Source organism: Molothrus aeneus, chromosome 2 (assembly GCF_037042795.1).
Source record: "Molothrus aeneus isolate 106 chromosome 2, BPBGC_Maene_1.0, whole genome shotgun sequence".
NCBI lineage: Eukaryota > Metazoa > Chordata > Aves > Passeriformes > Icteridae > Molothrus > Molothrus aeneus.
Window position 1 is genome coordinate 78155778 of NC_089647.1, and position 25160 is coordinate 78180937.

The following is a 25160-nucleotide window of genomic DNA, read 5'->3' on the forward strand; positions in this document are numbered from 1 at the left end:
ACTTAAAGAAAAGTGGCTTGTTTTGCATGAAGAAAGGCTGGGTCTGCTCCTTAGGTGAGAAATTAGTCAGGAATCGTGTGTTGTATTTTTGTGATTACATTTTCAGATGTGATAGATTCCTCTTGCGTGCATGCAAACCAGTAGAAATTGCAAATTCTTAATCTTTCAGGAATCAGAGTTTCGATAGTTCTCCACTGTCTCTTAGTTGAAGTAAAATATTTCCCTCAGTAGAGAACTCTTAAATCGTTTTCTAGTATCATTTTTTCTACAGCTTGCCAGTGACATCTTTACTATGCAGGCATGCATGGTGACCCACTGGGAGTTTCAGTTCACTTCTGATTATTTCCCAGGCTTTGGCCAGGGAATTTCTCAGGCTCAGACAGTTCTGAGCAGTCATTTCAGAGCACTCCTCTTCTTCATTGCACATCAGTGCCAGATTTTCAAGATGCAAATACAGCACAGTGTCTGACAGTTCTGTCTCTGCAGCCCAAATGCATATATTTGAAAAGGCAATTCTCTGTGTCTGATTTTGAAACTTCCAATGATACTACAGTGATGCTATAGAGACAAATTAGTTCTTTCAACAGCAGAGAGGGAGAGAGATGAATGTTTTAATCAGAAGAACAAAGAAAAAACACATGTATTCATCAGTAACAGGGTTAATGGGGAGAATTTACTTTTTTAATTAAAAAAGTGAAAAATTAAGCCTTACTGTTAGCTTGTTTCTGTTTCAGATGATCTGTTTGCATCATTACTTATTAATCAATACTGTTTTTCTGTGCACAAGGAACTTATTTATTGTATTTATATAACATTGCCTGATGAACAGAGTGGCTGCTTACAGTGCAGTGATATTGAAGTAGTTTGAGTTATAAATATTTTTAATGATCCTGTTGTTGATGGATGGATTTTTCCTCTCGGCAAAGGGGAAGGCTTGCCCAAGTAGCTTAAGAGAACAATTTGAGTGTCAGTTTCACAAGTGAAAAAAATCCAAAAAGGAAAAGGAAGCAATTCATTCACAACGGGACATGGTGCAGAGGAGGATAACCTGCCTTCAAAGATTTTTGTTTCGAGTATTATAATGTTTAATAAATAGTTTACTTCAAAGGGCTTTGCTGGAGAAAAAAAATAAAATAAGCAGCTTTCCTGCTATTCTTGTTCACTGGTCCAGTGTTGCTATAAGTAGCTCATATCCTGTCCTCTGTGGTCTCAGGTGGTTAGCTTTTGTTTGAGAAACTGAAGCTTCAACCGAAAGAGCTGTGCCTACCAGTTAAATTATTAGGTAGTTGACAATATGTCTTGGAAATCAATGGAACTCATTGTGAAACTTGGTGGGGTGACTTTGGCAGGGGAGGAGGGGTCTCGGTATTATTTTGGGTGATGAGCAAAGGCAACAGGTCAGATCATGTAAAAATAGAAGTTGCTAAGAAAGGCATCCAAAGTAGGTTCATCACTTTCATCTGCCCCCATCACACACTTTTTTTTGAGCATTGTTAAACTTTCATAGAGTACAAGATATATTGGGAGGTCATTTGATCTGTTCTCAGTGTCATGATTGGCTATAACAAAACCCATTCTTATTTGAAGTTTTTTTGGACATGTTTTGTATCCATTTCAGTATTTCTGTATTGTTTTATTTCTGCTAAATATTGTACTTTGTGTTTTTGTTTCATCAAGTAAAGAAATGACTCAAGGTTTAAAGGAAAAGGCTTGGATGTTTTCCTAATAATAATAATCATCAGCATCATCTTAGGCTTTCTAGTTCTGGGCATATGACCTAAGCTGCTGTTTTCTTCCACTGTTTTTAATCCTGAGTTGTTTTAAATCATTTGAGGGAGTACTAGTATGTTGCTATCATTGTTCTAAAGACTCATGGGGATGAGGCACTTGTCCAGGGATGTTTCAGAGACACATTCTCTGGCCCAGATTTCAATGTCTTCCCCATGAAATATCCTGTATTTCCAGCCCTGACAACTCCAAGCCAATGAAACGAACATACTCTCCTCATGTGTTTTTTGTGAGGAAGAAGTTTTTGTCACTAAGGATTGATGGGGTAAGGAGGAGAGCTCTGAGTGTAAGGACAAACAAATTCTTCAGGAACAAGATACCATAATCACCTGTAAGAAGAGCTTCAGACAGGCAAACCACAGCCTTTCTCCAAGACCAAGTACGTAAGGTGTAACACTGAGCAGTCTCAAAGTCTGTTTTTCTGTTCAGTCATGTGTGATCTGCAGTAACATACTTAGTTACTCCATCTGGAGGAAAGTGGGTTTTATCAAATAATCCACACACAGAAGATAGAAGTGATTCTGAGGATATTTTAGAATTTCACCCTATTCTTTTGGGTCTTTATTATTGTCTGTCATCATCTGATGACTGTGAAATAATTAGTCATCAGAACATGTTGAGTAAATGTAATTGCTTCAAATCAGCCCTTGTTCAACTTACAGCTAATGAATAACTATTACAGACTAATCAGTGCTATAATGGTAATTAGTAAAGTGGGTAAAATAACTGGAAATTAAAATGATCAAACTTGCCTTTTTAGTAATCCATGTTGATCAGTGAGTAAATGATGAATCAGAAATCATATAGGGTTCACTTGTGTATTTATGTCACTTGGACAAATCCTCTGCACTTCAGACAGTAGTTTGAAGGGAGAGGATGTGGTGGTGTCCAGAGCTGCCAGAGAGTTCAAGGATTGTGCCTTGTATCACCAGGGGCCCTTTCAGCCCTGTTCTCCTTCACCACCTGTGCACGAGCTCATATTCTACCAAGTTCCTGTCCCACTCCTGCAGGCTCTTCCTTACTCAAAAACTTAGTTGAAGTTTTTGGTGTGTGCCTTGTGGATGAGCCCTTATCTGCTGCCTCCACAGTCCTGGGTCCTTTCCACATCTCCAGGTCCAGAAATGGCTTCATCTAGATAAACTGCCTGTAGAAAATTAAGAAGCTATTTGTCTTTTGTCTTAAGCAAATTCAAGATCACAGTGCAGATTATGAAGACAATGCCATGGAGATAAGACGTGAAACTTCTTCCCAACCATCCACCAGCAAATGTATGACTTGCCTCATTTTTATTTTTTTTTACAGAAGGGCCTTTTGTAAATGTCCCACTATGAAAAGAGCCATATACCTGTGCTTTCTTTTCAGGTAGAGTGTAGTTCTGTTTTTCTGTCCTGTGATATTTTGCTACTGTTTCCTGGCTAAGGGACAGCATTTTTCAGAACTGAGAAAAAGAACAGTCTGATTTTGCCCTGTGGTTTTCTAGAGCAACATGCAGAAGCCAGAGGGATACCTTGAAGCATCCCAAATAGCAATGACACTTGAACTTCACCCCTAAAGCTGAGATGTTACAGAAAGTTTCTCTTCAAGTCTGGAATTTACTGGGAGCATTACCGACAGAATTTCTTTTTACTGTGTGATGGACTATCTAATACCTTAACTGAATAACAAAACTTCCTTCAGAATGCCTTTCAAATGTATGAGAACAAGAGAAAGCCTTGTTTTGTTCCATGTTTCATGTTGCTGATCATAATAAACTCCCTTCCACTCACTTAACCCTTCCTGCTCAATACATTCTTTCCTGTGCAAGAGGAACACTGGAAGCTGTAAGATAAAAGGTTTTACAACCTTGAAATACAAACAGATTCTTACATTTACTTATGTAAATGTATAAATTTAATTTATACATACACACTTCTATGCTTATGTTATAAATAATGTTGTTTATTCAGATTGAATTTAGGTAAAAAGGAAACAGTTTAATGTAGATATGAATGAATCAGATGATGTTTGCACTTTGTGTGTTCAGGTAATATGGTTCTGCATGTGATAAAGAAGTTTAATTAGTTTCCCTCCCCCCCCCATCTGTAACTTTGTTGATGTGAATGTTAAATAAATTAGTGAAATTATGAAGCCAATTAATAACTGATATTTCAAATATAAAAGTCAAACTTTGAGAAGATTAGGCTGGGAGGAATGGAAACAAAAAGGAAAACCACCAAAGATAAAATATTCTTTGGTGGTGGTTGTTGACTCCTAGACTAAATTGCCTTTCTGCCCCCATTGTCAAACCTTCAGTTTTGTGGGCTCCAGCAGTTGCAGTGGCTCTCTGCATTTTACATAGGCTGTATTGAGTATTGTTCATCATCATGGGCACCTGAAAGTGAATTATGCAAATTTTTCTTCTGCTTGTGGTTTAATATTACACAGGAAACAATATAAAGCATATATTGTTAATTGCAGTTCAGTTTTATATTTATTCTGACAAGCTAGATATAGCATTTCTGTTCTGTTTTTGTGAGAATTGTGGGAGATTATGTTTGTCATAAGGATGTTTTTATGAAACACAGGTAAAAGGGAGCAAATATGGATTGCACATGCTTGCTGTATTTTTTGCAAGCAAATAGCAAAACAATGATAGATGTAATATATGAGCAGTTTTGGTTTTTTTTAAGGAAAAGAGCTGTTCTAGATTTTCAGGAATTCAGTTTTTTTCAAGGAAGGCAACTTAAGTTTTAGAACGTATGTGTAAAAAAGCTGTAAATTTGTAGTTGATTTCTGAAAGATGTGAGCAGTAAAGATTGTTTGTATTTTGAATCACTATTCTCTCTCTCTCTCTCTCACCATAAATATATATGAATAGATATAAATGTTCCAGTGTTATTCTAAGCATTCTGGTTTTGTTATCCTGGCTCTTACACAAAGACTATCTGAATATTAAATCGGTAGTAAAGCATGTGCTGAAGTGTGCTGTGGAACTAAGCTTTTCTTCAATGTACTTCCTAGAATTTTCTATAAGAAAAAGCAGGATTGCTCAGTATGTATAAAGGTTGAGGAAGTGGCTAGAATGAAGTGATACCTTGGTAGCTGGGAAAGTGACTGCTGCATCACGACTTCAGAGTGGTGCAAGCCAGGTTGAGTTACTCTAGGAAAAATGGGGACTGCCTTAAAAAGATTAAAAGCTGAAAGATTGTGGGAGTTCAAAGATATGGTCTGTAAGGGAGAAAGAGCAACCAGAAGACCAGCTCCCACTGAAAGGGGAGCTTGTCCCACCCTTATCTCTAATGTCTTCTAAAATCTTTCCTCACATTTTACTTTAAGTAGCTGTAAACAAAATGACTTTGCCAAAGTCTCTATTTTTAGTTGATTTTGAAGTTAACAGATTTGTTTTGTCACTCTCGTTGACATTAGCTTTGTTCTCAATGTATGTAATACAATTTAAAATGAATCTTAGCTTATATTAACTGATATTACATTCATACATTCTTTTATAATTGAAAAATGCTGTCTTTGGATGCCCTCCCTAGACCTAAACATTTCTTTCTTACTCTGTTTTGAACAAAACAAATTGAAATTTTTGCAGTGTGCCCTTCAAAATATAGAGTTGTCTTTCACATGATACTCATATGATGCTCAAGAGTTCAAACACAAATATTTTTCAAGAAATGCTGAGAATCTTTAACATTTCTTTGTTGAAGTTTCCTTTTTTTCTGTTGGCTACCTCATGTGGCATAACCTTAGATGTTCAGTGGTTTTGCCTGGTAATTTTTCAGATTGTTACTGTACTGGTGCTGCCTGTTAAATCCAGATTCTCCTTATATGAAACCTAAAAGAAGCAGAAAAAGACAAGACATCTTTCACTTCAGTTACAATTCAGTCACACACCAGAACTCACATTTCTGGGTATTGATTGTGTTCATTTACCACAGCAAAGTGCATTCATTGATAACTACCTGCTGGTATTGAATCAATTGTATGTGAAACATGGGGCATTATTGTCAGGTAGGGTAAATAATATTGATTCTATTTTAAAATGAATACAGCATAAGAGAAATTAATTTGATTCTATGAAATCATTAAATTATGCTCTATCAAATATATAAACAGTGAAGATCATGTAATATGATATCATGAGGCAAGTTACAGCTGCAAGTTTTAGCAAGATTTCCCCTTCGTAACTGCAGCAGAGACATTTCAGTTTTGTTTTGTATTAAAGAGAAAAGAGAAATCCAATGCCTGTAATCGATCTTAAGGTAGGATCCCAACTGGTACCAAGTCCTCTGACACTCCTTAAGTGGAACTACAGTCTTAACTGACTGCAGTAAACCTCGGTTATGCTGTAGGTCAGCAAACTTTGAAGCTTCAAATGTCATTGTGACTGTGGACTCTGCAGTCAAAAGTCCTTATCTTCCAAAATTAGCAAGTAATCAGAAAGGGGAGAAGGAAGTTGTGTTGATTGATCATATTTGAAGTCATTGGTTCCGTGAAAGAATAGCAAGAAAGGACAATAAGCTCAACTACCACAAACATGAGTCAACCATGAAAATGGCTTTGGATTGCTCTTGCATCTATTCCCTTATAATGGCAATGAACTGTCTTACAGAAAACTGTTGAACAGCAGCAGCTAAAGCACTGAAACTGTGAAACACAGAACCCTTTTTGGATTACAGGTGACCATACAACTGAGACTTAGTCACTGATCATGTACCTCAAACATTGTCTTCATAATCTGCACTGTCATCTTGAAGTCTTCATAAATGAGCAAATAAGTTACTGATTATCACATAGCATATGAAGAGAGCAGGAGACACTGAGAATTCTGCCTTGTCTCGTTTCAGATATTTAGTAACAAAAACTTACAACCAAGCTCTAGCTGTTTGAACTAGTATCTAGAATTCCATGTTTGGAAACATAGTAAGTCAAAAGAACTGGAGGAATAAGAAAAGTTGTCTGTATATGAAAAAGGGGTGGAGGCTCTGAGCCACATGACTGTAATTGGTGGATACAATTTCATCATGAGTGAAATTTGTCTGTAGAAAGTAATCCATGGAGACATGAAGGTAGATAGATAATTGTCACTAATCAGTGTTACAGAAATCAATCAAAAAAAAGTGTGATACACTTCTTTGACAACAGTGTCTTGGTATCATGTATACAGATGCCTTTAAGCATCAAGCTTAAAGGTTCAGAGCAGTTCAGGTGCCTATTTTGCCACCTACAGCAAAATTCAATTACAGTTTCTATGTCTTGAGTCCAAGAAAGAGATCCAGGAGGTTTAGGGTACAGTAACCTTCTGAGTGTCCTCAGGACACCTAAAATAGGTTTCACAGCTGTCTAACTAAAGGTACCTGTGTCTTCTCACCAACCCTGCTCTGCAGAACTGGATATCAAATCACTTACCCTCCCTGTGCTGCTGAAATAAAGTACTTGAGTGCAGCTCTAGTCTCCTGAGAGAACAGTCTTTGGAAAACATCTGGCATGGTTGGGTAGAATTGAGTTCAACCCAAAGCCCAGCAGCTGTGGCTACACTGATGAAAATTCATAGCAGTAAAAGGTAGAAGTGGTCACTTTTTGCAGCTTCCCTTGCTGCTGAGAGCACTTGCCTACAAGACTGGGGGTGGGAGTTCTGTGCTAAGTTCCATTGACAGAATTAAAATTTGCTCCATGCCTGCAATATGTTGTAATTGCCAAGTCTTAGAGAGATAGAGGGAGAAATCCTGTGCTTGAGATGTTCTATGGGGAAAGCAAATTTTGATCCTCATTTTCAGAACCATTTCCCCATGTCAGACCAGGTAGCTGGGCAGAATGCAGTTTTCTCCTCTCCCCAGCTGAGTTCCTTAGCCTTTAAGCCACATAACTAGTTTTGTTCTTCCCTTGTCCTGTTTTTCCACTCATGAATGCAAAGCTGCCTGCCTTACACTGCAGCAGTGGTCTTCTCTGAGCACCTTGTAGTCAAATTTGTAAATATTTTAATTATTGAGTCCATTTTGAAGTATAGAGTGCTGAGCTGCTTGACTGCCCTTTCACCACTCTGCTTGGTGTGTTGCAGTTTTCATCTGCCGATGAAAGCACCTCTTTATTAGCCAGACCAGTATTGCATTGTCAGCCAAATTTCAGCCATGTTGGATATAGTTAAAATTTAAAGAAAAGAAAAAAAATTGCAATGTGTCTCACTTAAAAAATTTATTAGTGAATAATGTTAGAAGAGTGATCTGTTAAACTTTGATCTTATCTCACTGTGAAATGTCCTCAGTTCTATTTCTTTGCAAATTTGACAGACAAACTGGGAAGCTTTAAAACTTCCAGATAAACCTGCATGTTTCTTCCTAAAATTATGCTGAGTAGTGAGAGTATTGTGATGGATAAAACCAGTGCTAATTATTTCTAGTCCTAAAACCCTTTCTTTCTCTTCATCCTCACGTTACTCTACACAGCAATACTCAGGAATTTCTCTTTCTCAGAAGCATTCTTTGTTGTTCTGAGTTCCTTTTCCTGTTCCCAGACTAGGTTTATATAATTATTGATACACAGACTCACTCCTGTTGCTATTTATGCCAAGTGTGATGAACTGGTATGTTGAAAATAGATATCTAACTATGGATGTGTTACCCTACCTATATTATTGCCACTAAAATTCTTTCCAGTTAACTGGTTTTTACCTTGTGGTTAGTGGATCATTCCTAGTCTTCTCCCAGAGCAGAGAAATTCACTGATTAGCAACAGACGTAAGAAGGAGTTTAAATGTCTTGTGAATAGTGCTTTTGTGGTGTTTTTGTTGTTTTTCTTTTTAAGCAAAGAAGGGCAGTTAAAAAAAACACAACAAAGTTTTCTAGTGATAGAAATAAGTGCACTGCAAGTTGCATTTCACCTTTTAAACCAGCTGAGATATTAGCCTGGTGACCCTGGAAAACACCTTTTGGATGTAAACCAGTGGTAGCTCCAAGTGTCTGAGCAATCATTCTGTTGGATTACACTCAGAAAAATGCTGGTATGAGGAATAAATATAGTTTAGATACATAGTAAGATAGGACAGAATGTGTAAAATCTGGGCACACTGGTCTGTTGGGAGGAATCTCTGCCCATGGCAGGGGCCCGGACCTAGATGATCTTTAAAGACTCTTTTAAACCAAACCATTCTCTGATTCTATAAAAATGAATCTCTAAAAGAAATCCTACAACGGCAACTTCAATGCAAATATAAATATAAATTGCAAATATAAATCAATTTTAAAAATAGATTGCTCAGTGAAGTGGAGAACCAATAAAATATTTATTCAAAGTCCGTTATCTTTAAGTTTGATTTGCATTTCAGGAAATATTCCTAGCTTTCTTTCTGACTGTTTTCATTAGGAGGATAGTCAGAGAGTTTCACATGTTGTGTAAAGAATTGTGTCAGTAACAGAGATGAAATATGGAGATCAGTACAGTCTGTGAATGCTTCACAAAGACTCGGTTTAATTAAAAAATTAAACACGAAATCACTTTAACCAAAAATTTCATAATATTGCTGTGAGGACAGAGGTTAAATCAATTATGGAGTAATGGCCAAAGCTCACACAATAATAACTTTGGTGGGAGCAGCTATGAGTTATTAACTGAGGTGCTCTAGTCTGATGGTAGTTTGGGTGATTGTCAAGCATATTTCACAGGATCACAGAATCCATAGGGTTGGACGGGACCTCTGGAGATCATTTGATCCAACCCCCCTGACAAGTCAGGGTCACATGTGGCAGGTGACACAGGGATGTGTCCAGGGGGGGTTTGCAATGTCTCCAGAGAGGGAGACCCCACACCCCCCTGGGCAGCCTGTCCCAGTGCTCTGCCACCCTCAGTGGGGAGTTCTCCATGTCAGGGTATTGCATACAGCATCGTTCATCACTTCATCTCCAGTCCCAAGTCCACTGGACAATGTTGCTGCTCACTGATAAAGGAGTCCCAGGACTCACTTCTTACAGGAGTGTTTTAAGGGTTTGGGCTAAGACAGCTCAGTCATAAGTTGTTTAATCATAGAATCATGTAATAGTTTGAGTTGGAAGGAACCTTAAACAGCATCTCATTCCAATCCTCGGCTGTGGGCAGGGACACTTTCCCCTAGACCACAATGCTCAATGTCCTGTCTAGCCTGGCCTGGAACACTGCCAGGGATGGGGCATCTGCAACCTTTCTGAGCAGCCTGTTCCAGTGTCCCACCAACCTCACAGTAAAGAATTTCTTCCTGATACCTTATTTAAATTTACCCTCTTTCTGTTTAAAGCCCAATCCCCCTTTCTCATGTCACTAGAGGCCCTTGTAAAAAGTCCCTCTCCAACTCTCTTGTAGACCTGTTTATGTAGTGGAAGGCTGCTAGAAGGTAGAAGTGGCCCCTAGAGTAGAACTGGACCCTGTTCTCCTGACTTTTGTGGCACATTTGGACGTGAAGAAGGAAGTGTCTGTATCATGTGGTACTGAGGAGGTACAGCAGCAAAGCTCCAAATGTGTATTTTGAACCAGGAAGGAAGATAGAATACAAGTACCTTCACTGCAAAGTGAAACATGATCAGGGATTTGTATTGCCAGATTGGATTTAGGTGTTTCAATTTTGCTTAAGTGTCCTACTTTAGGTATGTAAGTATTTTTGAACCTGGCCCTTAGATAGTAGCAAATATTGTCATGGAAGGTTTGAATTACAAAAGCACTAGTCTGTGACATAAAAGAGCATTTTAATTCCTACATGAACAGTTCTGCCAGTAATCATGGATGCAATAGCATGTATTTCTAAATGACAAAGGTTAGAGAATGTGCATCTATTGCTGATGTAGGTATCCTTCCTAAGGCCATGAAACAATCATTGGAAATTTAATGGTAGGAAACAGGTATCACACCAATGCTGTGCTATGGCTGAGACTTTCATGATGATTTAGTATCCTGTATAATTTAAAAACCATAACTAAACCCCGTTTTATTGCCTATAATAAAATGTATAGATTCTGGGTGGATTTTCATAGTCTTACTGTCACTCTTTTATTTTATTGCATCTGAAATAAAAATGTATTTTTTTAAATGGTGGAATGAAAAAGTAGAGCATAATTAAGTGGTTTTTCAGCAGCCCCCTCTTGAAGAAGACAGTAAGAATGAGGGATTAATTTTTCAAACAATTTTTTTCCAGGCAGATATGTTCTTATTTATGTGCAGTGTAGTAATTCACTTAGTTCTTAGTGAATTCAAAGTTCTAACTAAAGTTTCTTGGGTGATACTGTGTGAAATTAGTGGGAATACTGACAAAAACAAATCCAGAACAAGATCACATCCAGGATTTAAAGTCTCTGTATCTCTAACCTGGCCAGTAAAGGTACTAAAACCCCTAAATCAGTAGTCAGGCTGTGTAATTGCCATGGTGTGAGAAGAGAGTCAGGAAGACATATGGAAGAGATTATCACACCACTTATGTAAAACTGCACCATCTTGGATGACTTGAATTCTCACACATGTACTCCTTTCTCACAGCTTCCCCTCATGACCATCTAGACTCCTGCTTGGAATTTTGAGGTTGCAACAGCCTTACAATTGTATCTGGACTTGCCCAGGGGGCTTCATATTTAAACTTTCCCAAGTCCGTATTTCAATCCAGAGAGGATTAAAATATACTGAATCAAATGTCTGTAAAAAGGCCCTGGCCTCCTACACATATTTTTCTCCAGTTGTAGATGTCATTGTGCTACCTGCTGTACAAAACAGAACAGAAAGATGCTGTGGCTTACCAAGTACTATTTGGAAGTGTTCCAAAGCAAATTAACAGACCAAGCTCTAACTAGTGCTTGCCCAACCATTAGAAAACTTAGTAAGCTGTGAAAGAATGCAGTTTGCTCTGCAGTTTTCTCCCTACAAAATGCACAGACTAAAGCCATTTTTGCAGTCAGTGGGAATTAAGGTCTATCTAAATGTTCTCTGTGGTTATAGGTATCCTCATAATGAATGAAAGACCTCTCTCTGCTCTGCTTTTCCCTCCATTTAAATGAGTGCCAAAGGTAGCGCTGAGCTTGAAGGGAAGAGGAGTCAAACATTTATTATATCCTGGCCACCCAGAGGGGGAAAAACATTGGTACCTACTTGACCTTTCTGTAAATGAATTTTACTCAATAGGGTTGGTTTTTTTTCCTAGTGAGGATATGTTATGTCCCAAATCAGATAGTACTTTTCAAAAAGTACTTCCATACTAAACTTACTGAATAGCTTATAAATTTGTAGGTAACCAAAAGGAATCAGGGTGCAAAGTAGTAAATATCCTACAGGTTTTGGTTTGCTATGTAATTGGTAACTTCAGTTTTACACATCTTTGGCTTTTCCCTTTTTATAAGTAATTACCTTGGTTTCTAGTCAAACCAGACTCTACAGGTTGCTTTTGTGAGCCTTGAGCCATTTATTATCAATGGACTTGCTTTTTATTGTTGTGAAATCCCTTACTCCAACAAGTTACTGTGTCAAGACATACAACTGAGTTGGTAGTCACCTGTGGCCAGTGCAGCTCCTGGCAGCCTTTATTAGCTGGGGACATCTGTGTAACTCCTCAGACAGTGAACTCCAGGACAGATGAACCAAACTTCTCTCTGAAATATTTCAAGATGTAGTTGTAGGTGATGATATTGCCTCTACAGCTGCTTTCCATGGGTAAGAACAGGAGCAGGACAAGTGGCTACTTATGAGGCAGCATGTTTTCATTTTCACAATACTGAGCCTTTCCAGCCATGCTGGCTGTGGTACAGCTGAAATCTCACAGCAAGCAAATATTATAGTTCCATGCAGGTAACTGTGATAGGTGTAGTTACATGGAGATTCAAACTATCAGCACACTTTATCTTGCCTGCTACCACTGGGTCTGCGCCTCACCTTTTCCTGCATGCATCCTGTAACAGTGGGCACTTAAGTGGTTTGCTTGGTTTTTTGTTTGTTTGCTTTGGGGTATTTATGCTTTGTTTCTTTATGGGGTTTTCTAGGGGGTGTATTTTTTAAAAAAATGAAACCAAAATGCCATCCCATTTTGCAGCCGTCTGTGTGTTCTCTACTACACAATGCAGAACCAATTGTATGGTTCTTGTCAGTAGTTACAATTTTATTGTCATATAAAATAAACAGGTCAAATGTTCTTGCCCATTTTAAATACTTGTAGAAATAAAATTTATTTTTAAATTAATACATGTTAAAAACCTCAGTATTATATAATAGGGTTAGTCATGTTTAACCACACTGTCTGTACATAGCTACAAGATATATTTTTTCCTACTCTAGATCATATTCCATGCTTAGGGGATATGATTTTGTAAACATTTAAGCATGTGATCTATCTTATACTAAAAAGAAGCCCTGATGGCTGCTGTTGGCCTGGTTATGTGTGAAAAGTTAGGCAAAAGCCTGCAGGACTGGGACACATTTCAGAAAACGAGTAGTTGCTTTTTCTTGTGCAGATATTGTCATGCTTGTTTTCAACAGATTTTTGTCAGAGAAATGGAAATTATTACAGTAGGAACTAGTGGTGTTTTGAGACAAAAAGCAAGTCAGTAATAATGTAACCAAGCCATTTTCACAAAGTTGCAAGTGCTTTGGCAGAAACTCGTTTCTAACCAACCTGCAGATGAGTAGAGGCAGTGTTGTGTGTTTTACCCATGTTCCACAGGTGCTACTCAGCGCAGTTCTCCCCGGCTTTGTCATTAAATAGCAGATTTAAAGTAAATGTTTGAAGTATAAGTTGACTGTATTTGAAGCATAAGGGTGATGAAAGTGATGCATTATGTCACTGTAGCACATTGACGTTATCAATTATGTGTTATTAAACAGCTTAGCTAACTGAATGATTTACCTTGTGTTTAACTGCCTCTTTCAATTAAAAGTAGCAAATGCTGTAGAACTGGGGCACAGTCACAGAAACCATATATTTTCTCCTGTTAACACCAGCACTGCTGACATGCAAGTGATGGGAGTGTTGGCATTTTGCTGCAGGCTCTAATGGGCTAGTTTAAATGGCCTAAAAAAAGTGATTAATGATTAGGAACAGGAGTGTTACACAGCTTCACAGCTCTTTTCCTCAATGCATTTCCATTTGCGTCAACCAGCTGCACACTTGGGAGGTGTTATTTCAAAGTAGTCAACACAGGGGCATTTTTCTACTACCATTTGTTTCTATTTCTTAGGTCCCTTTGCTTGTGCAGATATAGCTAGTGTTTCCTTAAGGCTGAAAGCTTTAGTGATAAAGGAGGATATCCTCAGATTAGTATATCTGATGACCAATATTTAAAACTGTGGAACTCTATTGTCAAAATATTTTTACCATCACTCTACTTACTCCTGTTTGGTTTATTGTGTTGGAAATAATCTAAAGATTCCTCTTGGAGTAACTGAAGCATTTCATCAACCAGTACATGATTCCCCTCTGCTATTCACTTAATTTTTGCAAGCAGTAATTTGTACATTAGTCCTGCTTGTTTATAATGGGTAACTGTCCACCCCTAAGCCCTCCCTTTATATACATGGATACACATCTACATATATATCTGTTATGTGTATTTTTTTGGGATCTGAGATCAATGGACACTGCTGCAACACTCCCACCCCAAGTAATAATTAACACTTTAAACCCTCTCACCCCAAGTAATAATTAGGTACCATGAGTCAAAAAAACAAGTAGTTCCAAAAGAAAATGAAAAACAAGGTTGGAAAATCTAGCATCTCACTCTTTTTAATGAACCTTAGGAGAGTGAGGTGTCTAGCAGACATAATGCATTCTCTTTGCTCTTTCACGCTAAGGCGATATCAAACACTGGAGCAGAGGGGATTGAACACTCAAGGGGAAGATATCTTGTACTTTTTGGAAGTTTATTTCACTGTACTGAGATCTTAGAGCTTGTGGCTGAAAGTCAGCACTTGCTCTCAGGTTGTTGCAAGAGAAGGAAATACATTTTCTTAGAGCAGGACATTTGTGTAGTATTTTAGTTGCTGGCATTTTTTTAGTGATCAAAGTATGAAGCTAAGTCTTAGCTGTGTACAAGTTCAACTAAGTTTTCTGAACAAGAAACTTGAACAAAACTGCATACAATAATTTGGAAGGCAGAGGGGGAAGGGGGATTTAGGTTTAGAGTGTAGTGGCATTGACTGCAGCACAAATACTGGAGCCACTCTTTTGCAGAATAGAAATGATGCCAAACAGATTTGCAGTGTCTGTGGGGGAATAAGCAGTGGCTCAAAGGTGAGCACATTACCAAGTTGGCTTGTCCTTGAATGTTGTGTTCAAGGTGGTATTGTAGCTCATGTTCCTTTTTTAATGCTATTTTTAGGAAACTAAGGCTGAGGCAGGCGTGCTAAGACTCCATGTGTGTGTTTGTTCTCTGGCTTTGCAGTACCTTTGACTCAGCTGATGGACTTCAGCCAAGCATATCAGAGAAGGAAGAATCCAAAAATCATTATGGTCCAACCTGTTTCTTGAATAAAATGTGTCCAGGTGGAGGAGGAAGCTGTAACTCTGTGTGGTGGGGAGTGTGGTCAGAGGCGTTGGTTAAAGTCGAGTTTTTTAAGATGAGAGAATGCAGACTGGGGAGTGCAGCTGGGATTACCCCCCGGGCTGTAATGGTGTTTGACATGGCAAACAACTACAAACCCCATCTGAGAAAAAGCAGGCCTTGATAGTCCTGGTGCTGACACAGCTACTTGTTACTTCTGAGAGATTCTCCTCTTGTTTGTGCAGTACACAGAGGGAAGTTTATATGAGTTTTCTTGTCTGCATATGCACGGGCCAGAATATGAATAATTTTTACTACACGCCTGAAAAGCTGCTTCCCTTCTTCCTCCTTATCCTTATGAGGACATTTAGCTTATCAGTAGCCACTTGAATGTCTTGGTTGGTTTTTCTATTTATTTATTTATTATATTTTATTTTTGCACAGACATTTTCTGTTTGCAGAGCCTGCATTTCTAGTCCTTGGCTGGGCCAGGGGAACATCTGCTTTACATAGTTTGCAAGTGTTACTTATTAACTCAAGCTCCCTAAATTCGGGCAGTGTGGTGCCTGTTCCCAGGCCAGGCTCAGCCTGCTACTTGTCCTTTGGAAGCATGTGTTGAAGTTCATTACACACATTTATTCTTCAGTTTTCTGCTTAGCTTGGATTCGCTTCTAAGATTCTGTTCAGAGACAATGATGCAAACTATATAATAATAAAAAAAAAATATATATTTGTTTTCCTTAGGCGCCCGTGCAGCACTTTTCCCCCTGTAGTTCATAGTAGTACTGCTTGTGGGCAGGTTTCAAAGGAATCTCATCTCCATATGGTTTTACCCGATAATCCTTCATCCACCATCTTCAGCTCTCATTCCGTTGCTTTCTTGCCTGTGGCTACGTTTCTATCTCTGCATCAATTAGCACAGTGATTTATACAACAAGCAAGCAGTTTAGAGGTAATGGTACACAATTAACATCTCATTCCACCATAAAGGGTATGCTAAATACCCCAGTCACTGCTTTCTCTGCCTGGAATTGAAATAAGTGTTTATCCTAATTCATATGCTATCTGATGTGAAGTGGGCCTGCTTTGTACGGCACTACACCATTAATCTAATTATAGATAGCTGCAAATGAAGTGCTGTCTGAGCACAGAGACTGAAGAAAATAGCGCTTTTGTCATTTAGCATGACTCTGTGAAGCAAGATCGCACTTTACACGGCAGCACGGCAAAATGGGAATCTGAATAATATCGCTGCCTGTTGCATCTTTTCTAATTACAACAGCATTGTAAACACAACTGGGCGCTGATATAAATAGAGCTGTAGATACGCTGTCATGTGGGTTGTAGGAGAAAATCCTTAGTGTGCTGTTGTATTAAATGATGCATCCTGATTGACAGCTACCTTGAGACTGCGCTGATGGAGTTGTCAAAGCATTGTGCGACCGCGCTGCTCCGGCGGCGGCAGCTGCGGCTCCCGGCCGGGCGGGAGGACATCGCCGGCTCCCCGTCTGTCTGTCTGTCTGTCCGTCCGCTCCCGGCCCTGCCGCCCTCGGCTCTGCCCGCCCGGCCTCCGAATGCATCGGAGGGAAGCTGCTTTTTGCATGGCTTTAACCCTTGGTAGGTTTCTCTAGAGTGTTAATTATGTATCACACAAGGAATGGAAAGTGGGAAGTGCGGCTGAATTGCGAGTCTAATTAAGTTTCTGCTGCTGGAGTGTGTACTACGTGGTGGTGAGGCTCCTCTCGGTTTTCTTCTCTTTTGCTGCTGCTAGAGGCTCATGGTTTTTGTGACTGTTTTGGTATTTTTATTATTGTTATTTTTTTCATTAGCTGTCTCTGTAGCAGTTTGAGTGTTTGCGCCTCCATCAAACTGAAAGTGCTGTAATTTTGTGCAGGTGTTAATGCCAATCCTCACCACCACCCCGTGGAAGCAAATTAGCTCTAGAACTCAGAGCTCGGGGAAAAAAAAAAGTGATTTGCAAAATGTCCTTTATCTCCTTGTTCAGTAAGGAGTCCTTGACTCTGAAAGAAGGTGGTGTCTGACATTGTCGAGTAATATGGAATAAATAATTTTCAGTAATATGGAATAAATAATTTTCCTGCTTAGATGCTGTGGTGGAAATCTAAGCAAGGGTATGGTCACGATGTTGACATGTATAATGGTTAATAAAAAAGGCAGCGTGCTCTTTGTGTTTGGAACTGGAACATTGCTCAGGATTGCTTCCCCTGAATACAGAATAATGTACTCGAGTGAACTGATGACGTCAAACCACAGGTGACAACAGTGAAGTGACTTGAGGCAGGACGTGGATTAGGAATGCTGAAAGGAAATTATGTGACCATAGTTAATACATTTCACTGGTTCCAAACCTGACACCGTGAGGCTAGTGAAAATAATGAAGACACAGAGCAGACAATTTCTCTACTGAAATCTGAGCTACGTAAGATTTTCACCCTTCTGACCACAGGAATGACAGACATTTGAAAAACATGCTTGAACATTTAGGTAAAGCATGCTGAAAATCCACATCTGGTCAGCAGTCCAAACACTAACGTAAGTAACATATGGGTAGTGATTACTCTATAACATCTCCAATGGAGTTTGAACATTTACAGCTTCTGGGGACATGAGTTTCAAGTGTACAGGGAAGGTCATATTTAATAAACTAATGTGAAGTGTAACAGAGTGAATTTTGAACATTTTAGTGAATATATGCCTAATATTCTGATGTATATGGTAAGAGAACCATATCTGTGCAAACTACAGAACTTGTTTTAAGCACAGATGGGGCAATATATGCCCTGGCCATCTTTTTTGTAGCAGTCTACTTGCCTACTGACTTCAGGGATCAGTAGGGAATGTGCTGACAAAAAACAATCAACAAAACTCAAGGTATAATTTTCACTGTATTTGGTTTCTTCTCCCCTGCCTCCACCCTGTATTGCTATTACTGCACCTTTTTGTGTACTTATATTTGTTAGGGAGATTTGGTTGTAAGAGGTAGTTTTGCATTTTACATAAACATCCAGTTTAGTGGGAGATGTTGGACAGGATGCTCTTACCCTTAGAAAACTATTAAGTAACATCACTTTTCCCTACTATAATTTTTGTCAACTGACTGTGGACTCCAATGGTCTGGTGGAAAAGAAACACCTGTTTTGTGCCATCAAAAGCTGTATGGCTCCTTTTGGTACTGCTTTATTGACTTTACTTTGGCTGGCAGAATTGGGCTTTGAAACCCTGCGGAGGGGAGCAGTGGCTGGTGACAAGTACTCATCAGCAGAGATCTGATGGCTAGCAGATTTCCCTGCTCTCAGAGTCCACCTGCAATCTATTTATGACTCCAACAAATGTTTCTTCTGGTTTAGGCCAGTGGAAACCTCCTGGTCTCTATTTATAACCCAAACTTAACAACCTTCCCCAATTTACGCCCCCTTCTTTCTCCCATCTCCTCCTCCTCCTGAGCATAAAGGAAGAAAATCAGAACCTCATCCATACTTGGTTAGCAGCATATCAAAACTTCTGCTTCCTATGTTCAGCATTGTTCTCGCTAAATCAAAGGCATAGCAGCAGTGTTCGTCATGTAATGAAAATATGTGGTATTTTCTTAATTGTCTTTGTTGTGGCACCACTGGTGGGCATTGTTTGGCATGGTCTTCCAGAGAGTCCTGTGGCTCTCACTGAGCTGCACCTGGGTTGGGTGAACAGCACCCTGCACCCCACTCCACAACTCCTCTCCAGGGATAAGGAGGAGCATCACAAAGGGATATTTATGCAGGTATTTAGTGGGGTCCAGCCAGCAGCAGAAATACATCAAAGGTAATCTTAGAGAAGGAACCTTTCTTTGCGCTATGTCTTTTTATATTCTGAAAGGTCATTTGTGAACCAACTGTACCAAAAAAGGCCTTTCCCCAGAAGTTTACTGTTGTTATTTTTTACTTTTTGATTACAGTAACTTGCTTATCCCCCAAACAGACTAAAGAACAATAAACAAATACAAAAGGAAAAGGAACAGCTCATCAATAACAAAGACCTGCGTTTTAAAGCTTTGAGAGTACTGACTCTTACATCTCACTCCAAGCAAAGCAGGAGTCCTGCAGAGAAAGGAATCTAAAAGATATGAAAATTATAAAGATAGTAAAAACAATGTTTGGTAGGGATATTTTAGCTTGGTGTGGAGGACTGAGCTTTAAAGTGCAGCATACTGAGGAATGTGTTTTTCCCCCACTGCTGAATGTTGTGAAGTGCATAGGGAATTCTGTATTTCAACCCCTGTGAAATACTGTAACCTAGATGAATGCAGAAGGTCTGGCTTTCTCTTCAAGTTTAAATTTTGAAATTGGTCAGCTCAGGAGTGTTAATGTAGCTTAAAAAAACTAAATGGCATCTAAACATAATCCTTTGAAATCATATCAAAATAGTCTCTTGCAAGAGGCAACAATACAGTCCACAAATATAACTTATTTCTGCATTCTTCCTTTTTTTATTTCTTTTTTTTAAAAATAAATATTTTCAAACTCTTGAGTACAAAGAAGACACCAACCATGGATACTGAAACTGTGCAATTTGTTGTAATTATATTCCCCCCCATAGATTTAATGAAGGACTTTTAAGTACAATTTATCTTTGATAAATAGTCCCTCTACACAGAATGTTTATTAGATTGACAGCAGAATACACTCTGCAAGCTTTTTTTCCTTGCCACTTATGACTCAGATGAATTTTAATAGGAGTAAAAAGCTTTTATTTGCACAGTAATTTCACTTAAGGATCATATCCTTCAGAAACTGGCAGACACTTGTATGTCTTGATTGCAAAACAGACACTCAAGAGTAAAGAAACATGCATAAGATGTTATTATTTGACTTGTCACACTGCTGCAATTCTATTTGCAGCTTATGTCACCAATTCTCCTATGGGCATCGCCCGCCGTGTCCCTGCACACGGAGCGTGTGTCCATGTGTGCTCGCACACGTGCACCTGGAAAAGGGCTGGATCAGCCTGGAAAAGGGGCTATGATCAGCCTGGAAAAGGGCTGTGATCAGCCTGGAAAAGGGCTGGATCAGCCTGGAAAAGGGGCTGTGATCAGCCTGGAAAAGGGCTGTGATCAGCCTGGAAAAGGGGCTGTGATCAGCCTGGAAAAGGGCTGTGATCAGCATGGAAAAGGGCTGTGATCAGCGTGTAAAAGGGCGTGATCAGGCTGGACGCGGTGCCTTGAGCTGGGAGAGGGCTGGCTGTGCTTTGGGGTGGAAATCCTGAGTGGCACAGCCTCAATGGCCATGGTGATGCCTGCGGGAGGCTTAGGGTTAAAGCTGCTTTCTGCGTACAAAATGGTGCTGGTTTCCCTGTGCCACGGCAATTGAGACCGAGGCACATGGCTGGGAATGGTCCTCAAATTTTGGGATGCTACTTCAGCTCCAGGGAGCATCGCTGTGGTGTTTCACTACACTTACTGGGCTGTGGTGGCAGGATCGGTTCATGTAACTGCCTCTGTTTCCAGGTAGAAGCGAGTATTTCTGAGTGACTGGCTACACTGTTCATCTCACAAAATGTTGTGTGCCCGATAATCCTGTTACATTGTTTTAACTCAGCTTTGAAAAGCTGCATTTTAAAGATGTCACTGCAGACTTAATCACCTTTTGCATGTATTTCTAAATGCCTTGTTCTGCTTCCTACGGAAGCAGAAGGTAGAGTCCCCCTTTACCTTCACCAGAAGGATATCGGATTTTTTCTGTCCATGTAAAAATGAAAAGTAAAGACATTTTATTGTTAATAAAACAATAGCTAATTGTTTTGGAGGAAAACATACTGTTCCAAGCAAGGTGTTGAACTTTACATCAGCAAAATACGCATTTGAATTGTAAATGCCGTCCGTCGGATGCTTATTATTAAAACCTTTGTTTAAATTATTGATGAAGTGCGGTGCTGGCCTTCGCTCGGTGTGCCCTGGCGAGGCGCGAGTGTCGCACAGAGACCTGCTGCCATCTACTGGCTCCGTGCGCTCCCTCTCGGATGCCGTCCGTCCGTCCGTCGGTCCGTCTGTCTGTCTGAGGGCAGGGAGCTCGCCAAGTAACGGCAGGGTTTTAAAGACTAAAAGCTCTGGGGCCGAAATCACTTTAGGCAATATTTATATGCCTTCTGAAGGGTTTCGTTTAAAGGGATGCTCTCACCTGAGGGTCATCATATTCCCCTCTGATTTTAATCCATATAAAACATACTAGAGAAAACAATACTTTCTCCAGATATGTAATGGCTGCTGAATGGGTTTTATTGCAGATAAAGCATATTCAATACAACAAGGTTTGATTGTTCTGCTCATGCATGAAAAATCAGAATTTTTAATTGAAATGGAATTAATAGGCTTTAATTGCAAAATCTGAGCAAATTACTAACTTCAAACATTAAATACATGGTAAATGTTTAAAAGGTAAATATAATGTTTAAGATCAGTCATGGCATTGACAGTCTGTTAGACTTTCCCAAAAGCTCAATTTCCAATTCATCACTGCACTGGAAAAAAATCCCTCGATTTTCCTTATCCACCAAAGATAATGTGCAGCAAGCATAAGGGCATTTTTGTTTTAAAATTTGAATCTCCCCTCTCTACCCCCAGTTTTAAAATGACTCTGACATCTCCTTACTGTACTTGATTCTTTGGTTTTATGTGCACTTTGCTGCAGACTGGGGTTACATATTTTTCTTTCTACATCCTGAAAATGAAACTCTGAATAAAGATTTCAAACTGTGTTTTTTAGACACTCCCGTGAAGAACAGCTAACAGATGTATTACATAAAAACATGCCATAAAATAATGCAGGTTATTGACTGGAATTCACCAAGGTACAGTTTTCTGAACCAGTCCTCTTCCTATTCTTTAGTACAAATTGCAAATACTGACGAAGGTTGCTGCGGAGCTGAGCAAGTACATGCCAGAGAAAGCAGCAGAGGACACCTCCAGCATTTTGAGATCTCCCATGCCTGGAACAGTGGTGGCAGTTTCTGTCAAGCCTGGGGACATGGTAAGAAATGTGATCTATATATCTGCATTTTCATTATATGTGCCACAGAAATTTCACCTTGGTGCAACTGAAACTACAGGTCGCACCACGGGTTGGTGTGGGGTTTTTTGTTGTCTTGGTTTTGTTTCTTTTTTTTTTTTTTTTTTTAAATCACCTGTAGAATAAAGTGTGCTAAAGGACGTGTGCTGTTTTTAGTTTGAATTTTAAAAATTAAGAAGGAAAATCAATTCAAATTAAACTGGCTTTAAAAGAAAAAAATTCAGCCTGGTACAAGTTCACAGCAGAAACTCAAAGAGATAGCTTGGTTTTGTATCCCAGCTTAAGGGGCAGGACAGGTACAAGGGAGAAAATGGTAAGTAAATTCACATAAGTGTGTGTGTGTATCCATCTATCTATCTGTCTGTCTGTCTATCTATCTATCTATCTATCTATCTATCCATCTATCTATCTGTCATCTATATATAAAAGCTGTTAATGCTAGCAGGAGAAAACTGTTGATTTTCTGCCCTGAAGTAATGAAAATATTACTTGAAAAAAAGGGGACATAGGACAGATACTTAACTTTACAGTTTTTTTTTTCTTTTCTTTTTTTTTTTTTTTTTTTTTTTTTTTCTTTTTTTTAAGAACTTCTGGGTTATCATTTCACAAAACACATGAGTTGGGAATTCTATTCTGGGAATTTCCAGGCTCATGTGGTAATCTTCTTGTCTTGGAGAAGGAATGAACTTTCCATACAGAAGGGTAAGGGATTATGCTGTTGCTGGTCTGGGGATTTCCAGTCCTCCTTACCTCACATTGAGTTGGAAACAAATTTTTGTTTTAAAGTTGTGTATAAACACTGACTTGAACTCAGCTTTATATGAAATTCTACCACATTGTATCATATGTTATTTCTAAGATTGAGGCCCTTATGTCTCATAACCACTGAAAACCAGGTAGTAAGAGCAGACACAGAAGTATTTGAATCAGATTGTGCATATTAATTTTAAAGTACTGTCGTCAGTAAATGATGCTATAAACATGTATGTAGCACTTAGATACAAACAGAAGCTTCAGTCACAGGGTTCATAATTTATGGCAATGAAAGCTAGATTTTCTTGAAAGATGATTCAGAAATGGGATCAAGATCTGAATTTCAAAATCAGGATTGCACTTATTATGTGACAGTCATCGATCATGCTGGCAAAGTGGTATATTTGCTTACATTTTGCTATGATACCACCTTTGGTTTTAAAATATATGGTTATTTCTGTCTGTACAGTGAAAACAGAGTCATCATGTATAAGATATAAAAGATAATATAAAGATAATATAAAAGATATTATAGAAGATAAAAGATATAAGATATAAAAGATAATATAAAAGATATTTTATAATATAAAAGATCTGTAGGTGCCAATGTTTGTAGTAATGAAATAGACATTTCAGAGAAAAAAGATCTAAGTTAAGCTGGTAAGAAATTAGAAATTCTTTTAGCTTCTACACTTAGCTTTCTTGTCTATGATCTATACATAAATGCACACAGTTTAGATACGTTAAAACAAAAGAACAGTATTCAGTTAAAATATTCTTTATGTCATGACATGGACAGAGGAATCTGCTTTCTTTGTCAAGGGTAAAACAAGTGGCTGAATGAGGAAGATTGTAAGCAAATACTTTTTGTGAAGAATTAAGGGAAACATTTTTAAGTCAAGGATTTTAAGACTTTAAACATTTGTTTAATATTTATTTTTGAGAAGTTAATTCTAAATGTTTCCAGTCTTCTTGCCCTGAAGAATAGTTCTTGTTCTTGAAAGAATATAATCAGTTGAGAAGGAGGCCAGATCCTAAGGGATTTTAAGTAAATAAATAAATGAACCTCCCTCCACAAATCTACAAGTGGTGCTGTTCATCAGAGCACAAGTTGTTAAATAATGTGTGTGAGATTTCTTTTTTCCCTTCTCCTCTCCTGCAGCTTTTTGCTGGAGGCACTGAGTGGCAGAGCATTTGAACAGCATAATCTATGTTCTGCTGACCTGAGCTTGTCATTGCTAATTGTGTGGCTTTAATTGCAAAACACATTTGCGTTCTTGAAAAGGGTTTAGCTTAAATCCTTCCTTTTCAGGACTAGTGTCAAAACGTTAGAAAAAAAGCGAGGCAGCCAGCGAATGAGGGTAACATCAGCTCTCGGCTCTGAATAAGCAGTGGGATGGTGGGATTCAGATTACTCTTCCTGGCTGTCTGTCACAAACCAGCTCACCCACTACAGCTGCTGAAGGCATGATGGGCAGGGAACTGTAGCTCCTTGATAAATACAGCTCTTTTTGTTGCACTGCTTGGGAAAAGTCTGATTTTTTTAGTGCGCTGGAGAAATGGGAATTTAAGTAGCTCCTATTCTGTGTGCTTGCCACTGGGTTTGGCAGCTCAGATTTGCATGGTGTGTGAAAACAGCACAGCTGAAAAATGGGAGAAGGTGAGGTAGTTGTCCATCCTTCCCCTCAGGTGTTGCTGCTGCTAGCAATAAAGCTGTCTGGTTATAGCTGCTCTGAGGCTGCTTGGCCTGAGCTGTGAGCTGGGCACTACAGTGTTAGTGCAGCACAGTCCCTGTGCTCACAGAGGTGCTCTCAGAGCCGTCAGGGGCACGGGGAGCTGAGCTGCCATCCCCCTCCTTCAGGTGTAACTTTACAAATGGTGAAAAAGCACCGAGAGAGGTTCATCTCATCCTCGTGTGCCTGGCCGTGCTCGCAAACCCGTGCTTATTGCCCACGGTTCAGCTCCAGGGCACCGCGCCCGGCCAGGTAAAGCACATGGTGTTTGTGTTTGTGTTTCTGCAGCCAAACGAGGGGGCAGTGCTGATCCCTGGGTTAGTGTTCCCCACTCGATGTGTCATTGTTTTTACTTGAAGCATGGTGTTCTC

The 25160-nt window shown here is 39.1% G+C and overlaps 1 protein-coding gene across 1 annotated transcript in view; it reads left to right on the plus strand.

Moving 5' to 3' along the window:
• PCCA (propionyl-CoA carboxylase subunit alpha) overlaps positions 1–25160 on the plus strand; it is a 273855-nt gene that overhangs the window by 235479 nt on the left and 13216 nt on the right. Inside the window, exon 22 of the mRNA XM_066545147.1 lies at positions 22124–22264. Coding sequence (XP_066401244.1) covers positions 22124–22264 — 141 coding nt within the window. The remainder of the gene's footprint in view (positions 1–22123; positions 22265–25160) is intronic.